At 37.4% G+C, this 20,401-nt stretch overlaps 1 protein-coding gene across 3 annotated transcripts in view; it reads left to right on the forward strand.

The window, feature by feature from the left end:
• Positions 1-1,440: 1,440 nt before the first annotated feature.
• Positions 1,441-20,401, forward strand: part of LOC127427647 (AT-rich interactive domain-containing protein 3A-like) — a 46,507-nt gene continuing 27,546 nt past the window's right edge. The window contains exons 1-4 of one of the 3 annotated variants that reach the window (XM_051675343.1): positions 1,441-1,865; positions 8,845-8,955; positions 15,049-15,571; positions 17,220-17,502. In XM_051675343.1, coding sequence (XP_051531303.1) covers positions 15,273-15,571; positions 17,220-17,502 — 582 coding nt within the window. In that variant the 5' untranslated portion in view covers positions 1,441-1,865; positions 8,845-8,955; positions 15,049-15,272. The remainder of the gene's footprint in view (positions 1,866-8,844; positions 8,956-15,048; positions 15,572-17,219; positions 17,503-20,401) is intronic. The other 2 variants (XM_051675342.1, XM_051675344.1) reach the window with 2 other exon arrangements.

The raw sequence follows: 20,401 nt of genomic DNA on the forward strand, positions 1-20,401 counted from the left end.
GCTATTTTTATTTTTTCTATGCTGTTTTTAGTGGATGCATGAAGTTGGTTCCCCTCAGGTTCATACAGGTGTCCTAGCAGAGTAACCACACATGGTCAACAAGAAAATGTGTAAATGCTTTTTGTCTTATATTTGAATAGTATATCTATTGTTTTAGCTGAAATCCAAATAAATCTCTTTTTGATTGATTTGTAAAGAGAGGCCCTGTGCAATATTTACAACAAAAAAGAAACAAATAGTTTTTGGAGCCACTATGTGCCAAGTAGGTATAGCTGCAGGCCGGAGACCTCCAAGTGGGGGTGGGATCTCCAAAGGTGGGCGTGGTTACTCCAAAAGGGGGCGTCACTTCCACTCACAGTTAAAGGAATAGTTCACCCAAAAATGAAAATTTAGTTTTATAGTTAAAGCCAATTTACAGTTAAACGTTTTAATTAGTGATTTGTTTTTCACACAAATGTATCGATTAACTTTAGAAGACATTACTTAATTGACTGGAGTCGCGTGGATTACTTTGATGCTGCCTAAATATGCTTTTTGGACTGTCAAAAACTGGTGTCCATTCACTTGCATTGGATGAAGCTAAAACCCTGGGATACTTTCCTAAAAATCTTAAATCCTATTCTGATGAAGAAAGAAGGTCATATACATCTTGGATGGCCTGAGGGTGAGTAAATTATCAGCAAATTTTCATTTTTGGGTGAACTATTCCTTTAAGGTTGGGAGCGACCGCCCTTTTTGGAACATACCCTTCTCACTATGTGTCCGGTAAATGCAATAACACATGTATCCACTAGGTGGAAACCCAATACTGTACAGAACAACTTTCTGACCTTTAAACTGAGACCTGCACATATCTCTTCTCAGAAATGGCCTGCTCTTGATCCATGTGACATTTAAATCATACTTTAGCATATAACTGAATAAAAATAACACAAAACACCTTAATCTATGAAAACTGTACATTTTGCAAAAAGAGAATAATGTTAATTTTATCTGGAGTATTTCTTTAGTGCATGAAAAAAGGCCTGACTGAACTACATACTACACGTGATCATGGTTGAGTCATAGTGCTGTTTTCACCTCTTAAATGGCACTGATGTTGAATGCACATGTTTCTTATGTTTTACACTTCAACTTCAGTTCGTTAATTGGTTAATAATCTTCTGTTCTTTGCAACTGTGCTGGTTGTTTATCAAAGATTATCAACGATATAACGCTTCATGAGGAATCCAGCAGCAGCAGCAGCGAGCCATTGGTGCCTGTAATAAAAGGGAAAGACAGGACCCCTGGCAGGGAACGTCGCCAAATATATGCAAAGCACCATATAGCGTGCGTACATCTACCACACACAGAGGAAGTCAGACAGCGGTCTGCTTTAGTTAATGGGTTTCGTCGATCAACACAAATATATCACCAATAACACCGCAGAACCTTGCACAAGTCTTTAGTGCGAAGGTCAATTTAGATGGTCAAACCCTTGGACCTTTTACCCCCTCATTAGTGTAGAGTAATTTGTGGATGTTTCCTACAGAGTGGGGGAAGGCAGCCCCATTGATTCAGAGGTTTGGAATTTGCATCTGATTGCTGTTTGTCAACCAATGGTTTGACTCCGCGACCGCGGGCTCCGCCTCAGATTAGACGCACATATGATGTTACGGCCAAATTAACCTCTATATCGAAATCAAATGAGGAAGAGAAAGGTGAGTTAGAGAGAGTACAGACCGTACAGTTAGTACAGATTGTTATATGTTCTTGACTTTAATCAAATATTGACCAAGTGAGCGTCGCGAGCGTGTTGTTTTCACTGGGAAATCAGGAATGTTCCTTCCGCTTCCGAAGAAAAAAACTGAACGGAAGTTGAACTGGTGAGTGAAGTGTTTTTTTTTCCTCTTCCCCACCTCCACATTTTGTTGTTTGCTTTTCTACATGGTGAAATACAGTCACTTTATGGCATATATTTACACTTTAGTAGTTTGTATTAGCTTCATATTGTGTGAAGCTCTTTTAATGATGTGTCTGTCTAGTAGTTTTGGTTATTGTATGTTTATTCGAATATGCGCTCTTACATGCAGTAAAACAAACACATACACAAGTGAACAAACTGCCATCAGATACACGATTTATTTATGCAAATGAGGTTTGATAAAAATCCCCTGATCGTCTTTAATCACCAGTTCACTTTCTTGAATTTAGTTTTGCTGAGGTAAGTTGTGTTTTTATGGCAGTTCTCTAATTTTTGGCTTTTTTTTTTTTTATCTAGGTCGGTTATCTGTGATTTGCTGGATGTGGTAGTTGTGTAATTGTTTTTGTTTATTTCATGCATTTAAAATGTTGTTAATTTGCTCTGAACAAAATTATTTACTAACCAAACGTATGAAGCCTATAGTGGTTCTATACTGTGTGTGTGTGTGTGTGTGTGTGTGTATATATATATATATATATATATATATCTCCCCCCGTGTGTATGTGTATATACTTGTATTTGTGTATTTATGTAAATGGATATACATTCTGTATAATAAAGGGATTGGTATCTCTCATATCCAACTCGTTTTGGCAATATATATTTATCTTAAATAATATGTTAGATATGACTCATAATTGAACCTGAATTGTACATTATCTATATATGTATGGATCAATGGGTTTCAGTAAATTCTGTGGCCACTTCTGAATGCTCTAGATCCCTATAGATTTAGGGCTTCTAGGTAATGCAAACCTTTTTAAAGAGTCCTGTTTAAAATGTGGGCTAAGTCTGATTTGATTTAATTCCCTCCATTCTTACTTGGCTCTCCAAATCTGCACAGAGCAAATTTCTTCAGGCTTTAATTAGATTTCTGGTCCACGTAAACGGAGAAGCAGATTTGTTTTTAACTCCGTTGAGCAGTCAACACGTGGCTTCATAACACAGCTGCAACACTGCACTGACTTGAGAACAGTTGGATTTTGTTTTTAATAACTGCAACAACAGCTGGAAAAGATATTCATATGTATACATATATAAATGTAATGCTCATCTTGGGCTGTAGGTCGTTGGATGCAAAAATAAATAAAATGTCAAATTAAACAACTTGTCAAAAGTAAATACATATTAGTATTTTCAATGCACTATGCAGTGTATTTATTTTTATAAGTGAATATAATGAATCATCTTGCGATTGCAAGGACAAGTAGCCATTACGTCAGTCAGGATTCCGGAAAGATGAACAAGAAACGCTTGTTGGATCTTTGCCATTATTTGGGTGTTCAAAAGTACCACGGAAGAGAACGTGCAGATTACAGTAATTTGTTAGTGTGCATTACTGCATGTCAATCTTTGGGCAAATCCAATCTCTACAATATGACATGGAGGGTGTTTTCACATTTTAAACCGATAGTTCACCCAAAAATTACAATTTTCATCATTCACCCTCATGTTGTTCCAAACCCATTTGACTTTTTTCCATGGAACCCAAAAGGAGATGTTAGAATGTTAGCCTGAGTCACCATTCACTTTTATTGCATCTTATTCCATGCAATAAAAGTGAATGGTGACTGAGGCTGTCATTATAGGAACATCTCTTTTTGGGTTCCACGGAAGAAAGTAAATCATAGGGGTTTGGAACAACATGAGGTTGAGTGAATAATGGCCAAATTTTCATTATTGGATGAACTATCCATTTAACTAGCCTCGATAAATTACATTCATGTCTAAAATGGTAATTTATGCTTTGGTTTTTGGATGCAGTACCTTAATTATCTAATGTTGTTTATTTAGGCACTATTAAAAATCTCATGTGTTCGTTCACGGGGTCTCCTGTTAAAATGCCCTTTGGCCTGAGAAAGTTTATTAGTGTATAAAGATCGAGTGGAGACCTTAAAGACCCGGTGAGCAAAAAAAGTGCTGAATAACATTGTCATTTTAGACTGTTGTTGTGAACGTCACTTCATGAGCACAATGCAGTCGAATGTCACACTTGCCTTTCTAATGCGGTTCAGTTTTCACTGTTCCAGACAGTATGGTTCTACATTAACAAATGTAACCAACCCTGTGGCTACACTAGAGACAGCCGTGATCGTAAAGAAGAGTGTGTTTGTCTGCAGATTTGCATGACACACATAAGGATGGATTTGATAAACACGCCAGTAAAACTACAGAGCTGGGACTGCACTAGAAGGGGAACTTTACAACTCGCTCTGTGCCTTTCACGTGAGAGGTCAAAAATAACATGCTGTTCAAATTCTTCATTACACATATATGGATATTGTTTGGCTTTTTTGAGATGATGTGATGTTGCTTTTAGCTATATAACAGTTCTATAAACAAGCTTAAGGAATAGTTCACCCAAAAATGAAACTTCTCTCATCATTTACTCACCCTCATGCCACCCCAGATGTGTATGACTTTCTTTCTTCTGCTGAACTCAAATGAAGATTTTTAGAAGAATATTTCAGCTCTGTAGGTCTTCACAATGCAAGTGAATGGGTGCCAACATTTTGAAGCTCCAAAGTCCACACAAAGGCAGCATAAAAGTAATCCACACAACTCTGGTGGTTAAATCCATATCTACAGAAGCGATCTGACAAGTGTGGGTGAGAAACATCAATATTTGAGTCCTTTTTTACTATAAATTCTCCTCCCTGCTCAGTCTACCTCCAGTTTCACATTCTCCTTCTGTTTTTGATGATTAGCATTCTTCATGCATATCGCCCCTTGCTGGGCAGAGAGGAGAGTTTATGACAAAAAAAAAATGACAAATATTTACCTGTTTCTAACCCACACCTATCATATTGTGTCTGAACACATGGATTTAACCACTGGGGTCATATGGATTACTTTTATGCTCCCTTTATGTGAATTTTGGATCTTCAAAATGTTGGCAGCCATTCACTTGCATTATGAGGACCTACAGTGCTGAGATGTTCTTCCTAAAATCTTCATTTGTGTTCTGCAGAAGAAAGAAAGTCATACACACCTGGGATGGCATGAGGGTGAGTAAATAAGAATTTTCATTTCTGGGTGAACTGTCCCTTTTAATATCCAGTAACTTACATTTTAGACAAGTTATTTCGTATATTTTAACTCTGCCAATAAAAATGGTTTTAAAAGGAATCAAGACTGGAATGCTAAGAACATGGACAAGCGGCGTGATACTAACAGTAAAGTGACCTTGTGCTATTATTGTGTGATTATTTTTGCAATTCCGTTTGGCGATGCTAATGGTGCAGAAACGACATGCTTCAGCTTTAATATCCAGGTAAATAAATAAAACACTGTCACGTGCAATGCAGGCACATAGAATGCGTCCTGGTGACCTGCATTAAATGATGTTTAGTTATTCTTGAGGTTGTTTGTGTGTGACAGAGGGTGTGGGGTTTGCGCTGATAAGACATGGCACACAGAGGAATGAGGCTTTGCACCCAGACACACCTGTTACAATCAGAAAGAAGTCAGGGTATCAGCCATCAATTTATTTGCAGGTTTTCAGGTTGGAAAGCTCTCCTCTGAGCTGGCCAAACAGGTTTCAGCTTGGCACGTTACTAGGTAGCAGCGAGCAGGATCAGATGTCTAGTGTCACAGCTCAAGGAGGGAACAGCTCTGTTTTTAGATTAATCCATATGAGCATATCTCTGTGTTGGGCAATAATTTAAGCAAGTGAAACAGAAAGCACCATTTAAAAGAAAATGCAAGACAAACTATGAGGAAAGAAAGCAAGTTGTTCTCGTAAAACCTGGTTTTATGTGTGTTACATACTATGCATGCTTAATTGAAACTGGATTTATCTGTGATTGCACTGTGTTGATGCATTCGTGGGCACACGCTGCCTTTGCCTTTTTATAGACACGTCTAATATGTTAGAGTTCATTGCTTTCAAAATAGCATGCTGAGTCTTAGGAGGAGGTTTGTGTGGACATGGTTGAGTGGCTTGGCTCGCATTCAGTTGTGCCTTTGCCAAAAGCCACATATTAAAGTGTTTCTGTGGTGTGCTGCTGTTCACCTCAAGCACCTGCCAAAAAAAACGTGATAATTTTTCTTTGTTTGGTTGTGTGCCATAAGGGATTCCTAGCCAGCTGATCTTCAGTTTTTTCTTCTGCTGAGCATCTCTGGAGCATTGCTACGAAAGACGTGTTGCATTGTAGTTGGAAGTTCTACTGACGGAAACGGCATGTTACGAACTTGTGGCCTGGAGCCTTTTTGACCATTGTCTCATTTGGTTAACAAACAATTCTGCTGTTACCCAAACCATAATAAGGCTGGCAGTTTGCCCTCATAGTTATGCGCAAACATAATAAGCAAACTTGATTTTTGAATTACAACATCAATCATTCGCACTCTTTTGTGGGGCATGCATTTATATGACTGTCATTAACTTGAAAAGACTGGATTCTTTTATAATACAAAGCTTTAGTATAGCCTCTACATATCATCCTAAGTGAAACTATCAACCAACTAGTTCAGCCTGTTTATTTTCATCAGGTCTTTGCAGGCAAAGACGTTATCATTATATTACTGATGAAAAATTGGCCAGTAGCAGTCCTACCCTAAATTCCACTCATGTTCACTTACACCTCATTTGGACTGAATAATACAAACTACTGAAAACCGCAGTGTTTGTGTAGTAAAAGTCAAAAGTTGTTAACAATGTCCGCATACGGGTTTGTTTCTTTCTCTCAGAGCTTCATTGCTGGTAGGGGTCAGAAAGAGTTAAAGAACAATAAAAGCATTCAGATGAAGATTCTGGAATATGGACAAAAATGTAACAAAATGCAGCTATTGACCAGAGCGGCGTCATTTTACTGTGTTTTCAGGCAGGGCAAGCAAAGGAATTTTGATAATAATATAATGTCAACCTAATAAACTTTCAAAGGAACCGTTCGCCCAAAAAATTATAAATTCTTTCATCATTTACTCACCCTCGTACTATCCCAGATTTGTACAAACTGTCTGTCTTCTGCAGAACACAAGCGAATATTTTTAGAAGAATATCTCGGCTCTGTAGGTCCATACAATGCAAGGGAATGGTGACCAAAACTTTGAAGCTCAAAAAAGCACAAAGGCAGCATAAAAGTAATCCATTGGTTTCATCCATGTCTTCTAAAGCGATCCAGTTGGTTTTGGGTGAGAACAGACCAAAATAACATTGCTTGATTACACTTCTCCACACATGCGCAGAGTTCTAGATGGCGCTAGGAAGTGTAATCAAACTTGAAAACATGATCGTGCCTAGAGACTGCAATGGCTAGATGTACAGTAAAAAAGGAGTTATATTTTGGTCTGTTCTCACCCAAAATCGACTGGATAGCTTCAGAAGGTATGGATTAAATCACTGGAGTCTTATGAATTACTTTCATGCTGCCTTTTATATTGGAGCTTCAAAGTTTTGGTCATCATTCACTTGCATTGTATGGACCTACAGAACTGAAATATTCTTTGATAAAGATTGATTTGTTTCACACCCGCACCTATCATATCAAGTCTGAACACATGAATTTAACCATTGGATTCATATGGATGACTTTTATGATGCCTTTGTGGGAACATTTTGGCACCAATTCACTTGCATTGTGTGGACCTATAGAGCTGAGATATTCTGCTAAAAATCTCCGCTTGTGTTCTGCAGAAGAAAGTAAGTCATGAAACAATTAAAGACAGTAAAAAGGAAAACACTAGTTTTTCCTTTAAGTTGTCAGTATCTCTAATTAAATTAAAAAATGTTCCTACATTTATGCACTTGCACATACATTTACATACATAACTCACATCTCACTTGTTGGAACTCCAACAAACTCAAATTGAGTGAATCATTATCATTTAACCATTATTGTTCTTAAAAGCCTAGCTCATCTTCACTATTAGTTAATGTTCTTTTTATTTTCCTTCCCCAAGAGCATAGATCATTATTGTGTGGCTTATGTGTAATTTCAAAAACAACAATAATAATAATAATAAAAAGATCTGCATTATATGCCTACTGCAATTTAATTATGGTACAGAATTGCCATATGGCAACATGCCTGTTTATCCATTGTGGTACAGTTGCAATATGAAAAATTAATATTTTATCATGTTTTTGTAAAACTAGCCTATGTTAGCTAAATTTGATCTGCGAACAACAACATCTGTTTAACTCATCAAAGATGCAGCAAGAAATCCAGATGTAGAGCAAATGTGTAGTTAATATGTCTCCTTTGTAAGGGTGAACCCAGGAGAACCAACCTTGAAGAGAGAAAAACAAATGTGGCTTAAAAACAGCAGGTTATTGGTTACTTCAAAAGATTGCTCTTTTAATCTCAAGGCAATTTGTCGTATTTTTCTGAACTGCAAGAAAGTAAAGAACAATTAGCCCATATGGCAACACCATTGGTAAGGATGCTGCAGTTTGTTCTATAGATTTACCAAGTTGCTAAACCTTGACAGCATTGTTCATTAGGGACTGGTTTGGAATGCTTCATAAAAGGGGTGATTTGAGGTCTCCTATTTGGTCCTCTTTAATATATTGTACAGGATAATAAAGCCTTTTTACACACTGACCCAATTTAAGCATGCTGAAGGGTAACCTTCTGAAGCAAACTGTCTGAATAAATCAAACTTCTATGGAAACACAATTGTTAGTTTTTTACTTGATGGTCTGCCATTTTAGTCAGATTAGCCCTAGGTTACCTAGAGTGTAATGAACCCTGAATCAGGCTGTTTCACCCTGAATGACAGTCAGTCCCTGAATAAAGGGCAATTCTGCTGTTTGTGGATTCAATAGCATTAGTGTTGTTCTCCATTGAGGTAATGCTTGCACTGCCAAATGCAGCCTCGTTCTCTATACCAACAGAATGAATGAGTGCTTCTTGCATTTGTGGTGTGTCTTACAGACTTCCGGTTGTGTTGCCGCATATTTTCTGCTGTTTGTGTTTACTACAATGGGAAATAGGCCAAGAGGTTTGCTCGCATCCTATTGCTGGCTTTGAAGCTGTAAATGTAAGGTATGTGACGTTACATCCTGTTCTTGGAGGGAGGAAGGTGTTTTTTTTGTTTTTGTTTTTTTTTAAACAAGAGACACCATTGAGGCACCCAAAGTTTTCCCCCCTATTCATTTCATCCATACTGATTAAAAAATAAAAAATCTTCAAAATAGTGTGTTATAACCAAACCCACCTGCTCTGAGATTATGCAAAAAATATATTTGAAAATCAGAAAAAGATTGTGTGTGTAGGTTACTTTTATGTGAAAAGACTTTTTTTGGACTTTTTCTATGTAAATTTTATGGTATCAAATAAATTCAAATCTACTTCATGACATAGTATTGTTTAAAGTGAGTGAATAAATTTAACTTAAACAGTTCAGTTAATACGGTAACTTTTACTTAAAAATCTGATGTACATGGCACTTGATAAACTTAAACATTTTATTTAAACATTTCACATTTTGAACTTAAACATATGTTTAATCATGTACCACATGACACACGGAAGGCTTCCACAGGGAAGATTAATGCCTACTATGCAGTGTATTAGACAACATCACCTTTTATTACTGGCGATTGGAACAAGTAAGAGCTGTGCATGCAGAAATTTACCTGTAAAATTTACTCTGATTAACAAATAAATATGACAAGCTTTTCTACTTTAGGAATGATACATGATGACGCTTTGTAAAGATAACAAACCATCATAAATAATATTAACTTTTAAACTAGAGCATGAATTTTTACTCTGACTGTAAAATCGATAAAAAAAAAGTTTATGAATGAATCGTACATGTTTTCTGTGATTAATCGTGATTAAATTAGTATAAAGTAAATACATTTATGATGATTTCTTAATGTTTGTAATGTATCAAGTACCATAGTTTAATCACAGAAAAATGTGCAATGAATTAGTAAAAAAAATAAATACAAATTTGAATCGATTCACAGCCTATGTTTATAGTAATCGATCATAAGTTAATGAACCTGCTCATTCTGTGAAGCATTGCAAATGATGTAATTAAATGATGATACAAGATAAAAACTATTAGCATATAGTAATTGATTATAAGTATGAAAACAGTTGAATTTAAGTTTATTGCAAAATAAGATTTATACAAAGTATAATTAAGAGCATAGGGAGACCAATTAGATTACGCCATTCACAGTGGTTCATAGGAGTGGGCAGTGGCTGCTGAGCGCTTTTGCGGCTTTTTGAGTTTCCATGGTAACAGTGACTTCTCTGATTGGTGGATCTTTCTCTAGGATTATGGGTTGTGTATTTTCTTACTGGGAATTTGGCAAAAAATACAAAACAGTATGAAGTTGAAATTGAAGCATCAACAGAAGAAAATATAATTGTTTTACAACCTTGGAGCTTATGGTAGGTCTGTCTTGAAAGGTTGGTATGTTATTGTTCAAATCACTTTCTGTGTGGAGAAAATGAGTGGGATATTTACTTCAGATCTCTATTGTTGTGCTGTTTACTTAAAGATACTAGGCTATATTTTACCGATACAATTGTTAAAAGCAATATTAATATTTCATAGGCTACGCTTTCCCTTTTATTTTACAAATACAACATAGTCTGTGTTGAGTAAATGATTAGCACTGTCCTCCTTTTATTTCTGGTCATGTTTGTTGTCTGTTGCATGTAACTCACTTGGTGTTAGGAAGCAAGTGTCAAGTATGGGGAGGCCTACGCTTTCACCCTCAGGTTTGTCCACAGTCCTTAGACATGTCATTGTCATGGGAACGGCAGAAGAGATTGTAATGAGGTTACGTGATTGGCTCCCCTTCCCTGAAACAAAACAAATGCCGTTTCAAGATATGTCAGAACGCTGCTTGAGATTCAAGCCCAGGATCTCTCACTTTATGTAAAGTGTTTTTCCAACACAGCACTTTAATTAGACCCTTTACATTTTCCACTTGAGTTCTTCTGTATAAATATTTAACTACTCACCTATCAGCTAAAGTCACCTTTTTATAAGCTAATTTGACCAAAATGGTTTGGTAAAATTTTCAATATATTCCTTATTAAAATAATGTAAAAGGGTTACTATAATCTTAATCACTTAAAAGTGTTAAATAGAACTAAAAGCTTTAAATAGAACAAACAAATCAACTGAAATTATACAGTACATCTGGAACACCTGCTATGATTTTCTCAACGTTTTCACCTCATGTGTTTGCATTGCTTTATTTGGAGCAATAGCTTTTAAGATGAATAGTTTGTTGGTTTTAACACTAATAAAATAGTTTAAAAAAAATAATAAGAAAAAATATATAATTTTTATACTTTTAAAAATACTAGTTTGACAGGTCTCAGTTTCTCCCATGGTTTCTTCCTCATCTATTTAACTTTTTATGGACATTACCAATTTTTTATTGAAGCAAAAACATATTTGAAAATCAGAAAAATTACAAGATTGACTGTGTAGGCTTTGAGTGAATGCATGCTGCACTGAAAAAAAAGTGACTAGTATGATGTACTTTTTTTATTTTGCAGGTTTGTGCACAAGTACATTTTATATTTATAATAGGCTATATAATATTTTTCTATTTTTTTTCTGTTCTCTATTTTCTGGAAAGCACTTTTTTCTCCATAGGACTGAATGGCAAGCACCAAACTTTAAAACACAGTGTTTTTGAAAATATATTTTAAAATGGAGAAAAACAAGAAAGGAATGCATCGTGGACTAGAAGAAACATGACAGATACAAGGACAAAATGTAGCTTGCAATGGTCGATTGATATTGGTTTTTCAGCGACTGATATCGATATCTTGAGAGCAGGACGAACAATATAAAAAAAATATCACACTAGAGTCCTGTTGTACTTTTCAACAGTTCTGTTAACAAAAAGTTAATAGCAAGTAACTTGGGCCACGTCAACTAATACGTTTTCATTTGAAAATGCAAAGATTTTGCTCTGCTTATTTCTTTCATCCACACTGGAATGGCATATTTAGCCATATGTATGGCCATTTTTTGGAGATTATCGACATCAGTTGATTAAGCTCACCCCATTAATCAGTCTGTCACCTGTTTCTTTTAATGTAGTTGTTGTTGTTAATGTGGTTGATCAAGGCAACAGTCAGTTTTTTTTTTTTTTTATTTTGAAAATGTGAGAATTATTAGAGTAAACTGCTAGATAGTATTGCTTAATGATCAGAAACAGAGCATGGACTATTTTGTAATGATGTACATACAGGGAGTGTCATAGCTTCTTATTTGAACCTGTCAACTTGTGAATCTGAATGATCTGTGACACTTTAAGATGCCGCTATAGACATTTAGAAAACACACAGACCATTGTGTGCTTTTCTTTGGGAACATTATGTATTACAGTGTAAACCGCAGATCTGTTTTAACCAGTTTGATTTGTGTAATTAACTGGTGCTAAAGAGTGTTCAGTCACCATGAGAAATATTTACATACACATTAAACCTATACGTGTCACATTTTGTATAGTAATAATTAGTTAAAATAATTAACATTTTAACAAAAGTTCCAGCTTGCATGTTGTGTTTTTATAACCCTGAGATCTCAGTGTTGTAGTAAAGAATGTCACCAGACCAGAACATCTTAGTTTCAGGAGCAAAGGAACACATTTCCATACCACATCAATGTATGTAGAGGCTTTGTTAGTCCAAGCAGTCATGCGTAGGGGGAATTGGAGATTTTAAAGTGTCAGCCTTTCCACATAACTTGTTTCTCTTTGTCTGTTTTAGCATCTTTCACATGCCATGAGAAAAATCAGTAGTCTGTAATCATTATTATCAATACAGCTTTACCATGGAGTATCATGTTCTAGTAAGCACTGGGTAACATGTTCTTAACCTGTTTTGGGTCATGTTATTGAATTTATGATGTGATTGTGAATGAGTTTGTTTTTGTCCCCCGATGGTAAATGTTTCATGCTGGCAAATATCCACATGTTATCAATGTGGAATTAGACCCTTAGCGCTCCCTTTATCTTCCACTGTGTTTGTTCAGACTTCACAATCGCCACCGCTCCCCTCCATGCCTCCATCTCTGTTGGTTAACCCATAAACCCCCTGCAGTCTCATTCTATGCTCTCAGTCCTATGCCCTCTTTATAAGCTGCTTTAGAGCCACAGGCCTCTAATTCGCATTGTGAATGACATGGATATCTGAGATGTGTAGGAGTGGTCGAATGAAATGGATACCAACACATAGATAGAGTGATGGCTGATATAATGTCAACATATGTGTGATTAGAGATGGGCCTTCCTTTGCATACAGGAAATCTTTTTGGTGACTATGTAGACTACAGGTGTTTTTTCACACAATTGTGGAGCTAGTAGCTGAACTAAAGTCAGTTTGTTGTGGAATTATACCCATTCTGATTAAATTCCGAGTGTCTGTTTTCCACCAGGGACACGAAAGTAGGAACTTTATTTTGAGCTTTGATGTTAGCATGTGAAGCTGTTGTGGCGGCGACGCCTGAACTTGGTGCGACAACAGCCCAGCCGACTCGCTTCAAAACATAAACAATAGATGACTCTGTGAAAGATTTCATGTTAATTTTTATTGTCCTGTTCTGTAGAAATTCAATTTGTATCAGCTCTCTGATGGCTGATGATGCATTTTTCTTGACCAACGAAACGTGTTTGTTCAGACTCTACCTAAGGTAGTTCCAAAGTACCACCTCAGGAGCAGCTAATAAAAAGGTGCCTGGTTTGGTTCAGGTTTTAGTTCCATGTGGAACTAGTTGATGTGTTGGAAAAACCACGAGAACCTGAAATATTTCCAGGAACTAGGAAAAGTTCCTGCGGTGGAAAAACGCCTTAAATTGGCTAAGCCAGCACAGATATTGTTCGATTTAGACTAATGTGTAAAATATGTATTTTTTTTATTTTGTTTTTGTTTTTTCATAGTAGATTGGCAGAGAGGAGAAACGTGTCCAAATTAAAGCGCATTGTGTGCAGTGTTTTTGAAGGCATGCTTGCAAAATGACCAAGTAACAGACCTAATCCAGTCTGAGTTTATCAGAGAGTGATATTTAAAGGAATAGTTCATTCTCATAATTTTCTCTCTATTATGCTGTCTCTAAACTCGCATGATTTTCTTTTCTTCTGCGGAACACAAAGATATTTTTATAGATGTATGATGTGTTCAAATCCATACAATGCAAGTCAACGTGGTCCAAAACTTCCAAGCTCCAAAACGACATGAAGGCAGCATAAAGGTAATCCATATGACTTGAGTGGTGTAATCCATGTCTTCTAACAAACATTCTAGTGCTCTTATATCAGCCCTTTTGAAATGTTGTATGTCCAATCAAATTAGCATTGTTGGGAAATCCAAATCAGTTTTGCAAATTGGTTCTTTCGAACTGTTTGTTTTGGTTGTTTGTCTGACGCTTCGTAATTTTTTTTTTAAACCCAGATGCCCATGACATTTTACATTCTTTAAACTTGTTTTAATAAATGTAGGTAAATATAATCAAGGAAGCATCACTTGCAGTGTAGACAGTGTCATGCTGAAAGTATATAAAAGGAACGGGTGCAGTAAAATGACAAAGGTGTGTTAAAGATTGATGACAAATACACACATGCAAATGTCAGATGCACACCAGTGTTTCATCAGTCAGACCCCATTTACACCTGATATGCATGTGCTAAATACAGGTGTAAAGGAGGTCCAGAATGTTTTGTGATCCCATCAAAAACCACATTAGGAGATAGGCTAGATGAAAATACATGTTGACCCCTTCATATCTGTTGTGTTAATGCTCATCCGTCCTGATATATCCTGGAAAGACAAAGAATGGCCTACTCACCTTTCAATTACCTATTGCACTGATACAAGTGTTTTAAACTTTGCCGGTTATGTATGGCTTTAAAATATAGAAATTTGGCAAAGCCCAAACATAACGGACTTCACAAAATATCTTCAGTATGCCTTATGCAGTGACCAAGGAAATTTGCTTTGGAAGCGTCTACTAGCATCTTCTAAATGAATAAATATATATATCACAGGAAGCATGCGTGTAACCTCAGCATGCGTGTTACCTTATCACAGTTGAGTGCAGTAACTTAGGTTAATATGATTTAATATCTCCCTCTCTCTCTGTCTTTCTTTTAGGTAGACACTCTGTGTGTGGCAGTCCTCTTCCCCTCAACTTTTGGCTGGTGGTAATAGTACAGTAGAAGACCAACACTTCCAGCTTCCATAGAGTTTGACCATTATTCGGAGTTGTGATAAGCCCCGCCCCTCTGGATCAAGTCTGTTGAAAGTGGTCCAGTCTGTTTTCGGCCGTGGAGGGTAGTGAAGGTGGCAGAATCCTACCGCGTCCTGTTTCCCAGGCAATGAAGCTGCAGGCGGTGATGGAGAACCTGCACAGACAACAGAGAGCCAAACTGCTGATGGAGCAGGCGGGGCACTCACACAGCCCCGCCCCCACAGGGGAGGAGCTTAAGGTGAATTCCGCCTCTGACACAGAGCAGGCTCAGATGGCGGCTTTGGCAGCCATGCGCGCAGTGGCAGCTGGACTTCAGCGGGCCGAGAGCCCCATGTCTGAACACAGCAGTGGAGGAGAGGAAGAGGATGAAGAGGAAGGGGAGGAGCAATACAATAATATGATGGGGTCTGAAGAGGAAGAGCAGATGTAAGTGGGGCGTCACATTCAAATTAATGCAAAGAATATATTGGCTGCGGCTTGAGCTGGTCAATTAATTTTTAAAATTACTCTTTGTTTCCTGATATAAGGTTAGTAATTATTGAGTAGGCATATGTATTTAAGAATAGTTTTCATTACTTTCATTAGAAGTGCTTGCTTTGGAGACCAACACTATTACAAATTTTGGGGTTTGTAACACTGTGGTAAACTTCAGCGTGTAACTCGTCCTGCACTCATTGTGCTATGGACAAAATATATTCCTCAACTTGAAGAAAAGGTGTGCAATTGTTTTTCTAAGAAATCACGCTAAGCCCAGAAACATACTTCACACAGGTACGCGTATGCAAATCCGAGCACGTGGCCAAAACATTGTCAGTGCGCAGTCTGGTTGAACATGCCTAGCGTGTGTTCTTGCGTTACTCTGGTGGTAACAAACCTCAGTACTTGAGGGGGTGATTCTTATCTTCATAAGTCTATGCAATTAAACTGGATTTGTTATTTATGTAAGTTGCTTTAAATATATCGACTTTAACTTACTTGCTCAGCAATGTTTTCTTCAAACTTTTGCTCCATCGGAACAGTAGTTGGTTTGAAAGAGCAAACTAGCTGTAAAAATGGACATTCACACTAACGTTCCCTATATCACCCCTTGCGGCAACGATGAGAATGCAACGCGCACTTGTGTTGTGTTACTAATTGCTTTCGGACACATTTCGGAACAAATGAAACTGACCTTGCATAGCATTTTTAGACGGACTTGCGTAGAGTATATTTAGGCCTTAAAGGAATATTCTGGGTTCAGTACAAGTTAAGCTCAATCAACAGCATTTGTGGCATAATATTAATTACCACAAAACTTAATTTCGATTAATTTCTTTTTCTTTAAAATAAGCTAAAATCGAGGTTTCAGTAAGGCACTTACAATGGAAGTGAATGTGGCCAATTTTTGGAGGGTTTAAACAGAAATGTGAAGCTTATAATTTTATAAAAGCGCTTATATTAATTCTTCTGTTAAAGCTTGTGGTTTTGAGCTGCAAAGTTGTTTAAATTGTCATTTTTACAGTCGTTTTAGGGTTTGTTGACATTACATCGTCATGGTAACGTGGTTGTAAAATTGGCTATAACTTTACACAGAAAAGGGTAGTAAGTGATTTTTATCACTCTAAAATCATGTTTACATGCATATCCTTTGTCTTGTGGCTATACTTTTGAAACTGTGAATATTATAACGTTCAAAAATTGGCGCCCATTTACTTCTATTGTAAGTGCCAATATTTAGCAAAAGATGCTTTCGATTGAGCTTAACTTGTATTGAAACCGGAATATTCCTTTAATGATTTTTGCCTGGTGAAAAATCCTATAGACTTGCATTAAAGAAGGGGCCGTAGTCCTATCCAGGGACCAGAATATCGTAGCGACTTGGGGGCAGGCTCATGTGACTTTTGCCAAAACCATCTAGCAATGCCCTAGCAACCAATCAGAATACCTTAGCAACCACATAGCAATGACCTTATCCGAGTGCAGAGCAGTCAAAATCTACTTTGTTTTCTTGTTTTAAAGCAAATAGAACTGTTGGACCCATTTGGACCAGTTTGCAATTTAAGATTTTACCCCCAACTCTTGTGTTTCTGGGCAGAAAGCAGAAATGGGATGAAGATGATTTTGAGGGTGAGATGGAGGAGGACTATGATGATGATCTGGGTGATGAAGGGCTTCCGTCAGGTCGTGAGGCCGTCACCCCAGGCAGAGGCATCCTCCTATTACCCCACCGCCATTTACACCCCCACTCCCAGTTGCTGAAGACTCCGCCCGGTTCTGAAACCATACCGCGGGTGTCAGCTCACTCCGCTCATTCGTCCCACGGACCTCTCCCTGGGCAGGACCACGCCGACTGGACCTATGAGGAGCAGTTCAGACAGGTGGGTATTCTATGTAACTTTAACCATCCTTTGTCCTATTTGCCACAATAATGTGATACTAGAGGAAATGCAAACTAATAAATCAACGCCTCCCACACACCTGGGTGGTTGCTGAAAGGTGCGTTGGATAAAGATTGTGAATGGAATAGAATTTGTCGCCCTCACTTCTGTAGCTTGCAAATATTTATTTGAAATGGCAACGTTTCCGTGTAACGACATCCTTTGAAATCACAACGTTGTGGTCTATTGACCTTTCTCAGACATTATGGCTGAAGAAGTTCGTTAGACCGAAACATTGTTTTTCAAATAAATATTTGCAAGCAATGACAGAGTGCAGAATGTAGACTAGAGGAAATAAAATCCACTTATTTGACTCACAGCCCTCACTAAAGGTACAATGTTTTGTGCTGTGTTTGATAAACCGTCAAGCCATAGGTCACATCTCATCCATGTTACCATTGTCTCCCAACCAGCCACGACTGACAAGAGCATTGAAAGGCAAATAAGGCTGGGCAATATACCAAATATTTATTATATATTTATATTATTTTGTTGACCATGTAAAATTAACCAGTATTGTGAATATTAGGGATGCAACAATCTGATACTGAAATTTTTAACCGTATCGGTCCGACAAGTCCGATCCATATCCCATACTGTGAGTTAGACATGGTCATTACTAACCCTAACCCAGTAAATTCTAGAGACTGTTGTGCATGAAAATCCCAGGAGATCAGCAGTTACAGAAATACTCAAACCAACAAACATCCATGCGATTATGTAATCAGCCAATCGTGTGGCAGCAGTGCAAAGCAAAAAATCATGCAGATACGGGTCAGGAGCTTCAGTTAATGTTCACATCAACCATCAGAATGGGGAAAAAATATGATCTCAGTGATTTGGAGCGTGGCATGATTGTTGGTGCCAGACGGACTGTGTGTTGTTTTCTTTTGTTTTTTTATCCTCTTTTCTCCCAATTTGGAATGCCCAATTCCCATTACTTAGTATGTCCTTGCGGTGGCGTGGTTACCTCAAATCCGGGTGGCAGAGGACAAGTCTCAGTTGCCTCCGCTTCTGAGACAGTCAATCCATCTAATCACGTGGTTCATTGTGCACGACACCGTGGAGACTCCCAGCATGTGGAGGCTCATGCTACTCTCCGTGATCCACGCACAACTTAGCACGTGCTCTATTGAGAGCGAGAACCACTAATCACGACCATGAGGAGTGTGACTCTACCCTCCTACCAAATTTGGTTGCTTAGGAGACCTGGCTGGAGTCACTCAACACACCCTGGAACACTCGTGCACACTGGATTCGAACTTGTGACTCTAAGGGTGGTAGTCAGCATCAATACTCTGAGCACGCCCCCCCCACAGACGGGCTGGTTTGAGTTTTTCTGTAACTGCTGATCTCCTGGGATTTTCACACACAATAGTCTATAGAATTTATTCAGAATGGTGCCAAAAACAAAAAACATCCAGTGAGGGGCAGTTCTGTGGCTGGAAATGCCTTGTTGATGAAAGAGGTCAACAGAGAATAACCAGACTGGTTCGAACTGACAAAGTTTACGGTAACTCAGATAACCGCTCAGTACAATTGTGGTGAGAAGAATAGCATCTCAGAATGCTTTTCTGAGATGCGGGTTGGTGCTTTTGACACAATATTAGGCAGGTGGTTTTAATGTTGTGGCTGATTGTGTATAGTCTGCATGCGCAGCTCGTTTCAGTGAATGCGCGCAAAATGTGAGCGCAACATACGAACAACAGATGTAGATGCTTGATAGTTCGATTGGCTTATAACATGCATTGAGAAAGATTTTGAATAAGAAGCAGCTTAAACTACTGTGAACTAGCCCACATACAGACACTTACAGGACTTCCTGGAGTGTTCTGCCAAAATAAAGGCCAGAGGGTTTTAAAGTTAAGAAGGCACGACTGAATATACAGTATATTACTATTGTATAATAAAATTCTAAAAATAAATTAATAATAATATTTATTATATTTATAATAATATTTACAAATTACAACAAGATTTAAGTTGATTGAGTTCTAAAAAATAATTGTGTGAATGAGAAGTAGACCTATATCCTCTTACAACTGAAGTGAACAAAATTGATCTGAATCCTTTTATGTCCAGATACATGTAAAAAAAAATAATAATAATTTGCAAAAAAAACTTCTTTTCTACTGCAGACTTTCACTGGAATTACTGTTAATTTTGCTGCTGCATTATCCAGTAGACTAGTTAACAAAGTTTTCTTAATAGGCTGTACATTTATATTGAAATAATGTGTAGTTGGAGGTTTGTGTTTCTTTTCATTTAAAAGAGTACCCCCAATTAGTTCCACACAGTGAGGTATAGATATTCTAAAATGACTACGGATTGGCATCAACAATTCAGCTATTGGATTGGGAGAGAACAGTGAGTATCTGTGCATCCTTGGTGAAAATCGCAATGATTTTTAAACTGCTTTTTTTTCGCCAATGTGTGCTAAAAAAATACATCTGTAATAGTGTCTATGATTTAAATCCCTCTAGCAACAATGCCGATTTTGGAAGTTGGAAGTTTTATTAATTTTTTACGTGTTGGGGCTTTCAAACTGTCTGTTTCATTGAACTGGATCAATGATTCGTTTGCATCATCACCAAAAATTGTTCACCGAAGTTTGAATATACTTTGCAACAATGGCTGTTTGCTGGAAATGTCTCCTTATTTAAAAAAATAAAATAAAATAAAAAATCTCTCATATCGAGAAATACTGTATTAATATTGTTTAAAAAGGCTAAAAACAATGAAGTAATTTTTTTTGTTGTATCGCCCAGCCCTAAGTGCAAGACATTTTGTTTGTCTTGGTTTCTATAACTGAGTAACATTGTTCACAATGAAATCTTAT

Source organism: Myxocyprinus asiaticus, chromosome 37 (genome assembly GCF_019703515.2).
Source record: "Myxocyprinus asiaticus isolate MX2 ecotype Aquarium Trade chromosome 37, UBuf_Myxa_2, whole genome shotgun sequence".
NCBI lineage: Eukaryota > Metazoa > Chordata > Actinopteri > Cypriniformes > Catostomidae > Myxocyprinus > Myxocyprinus asiaticus.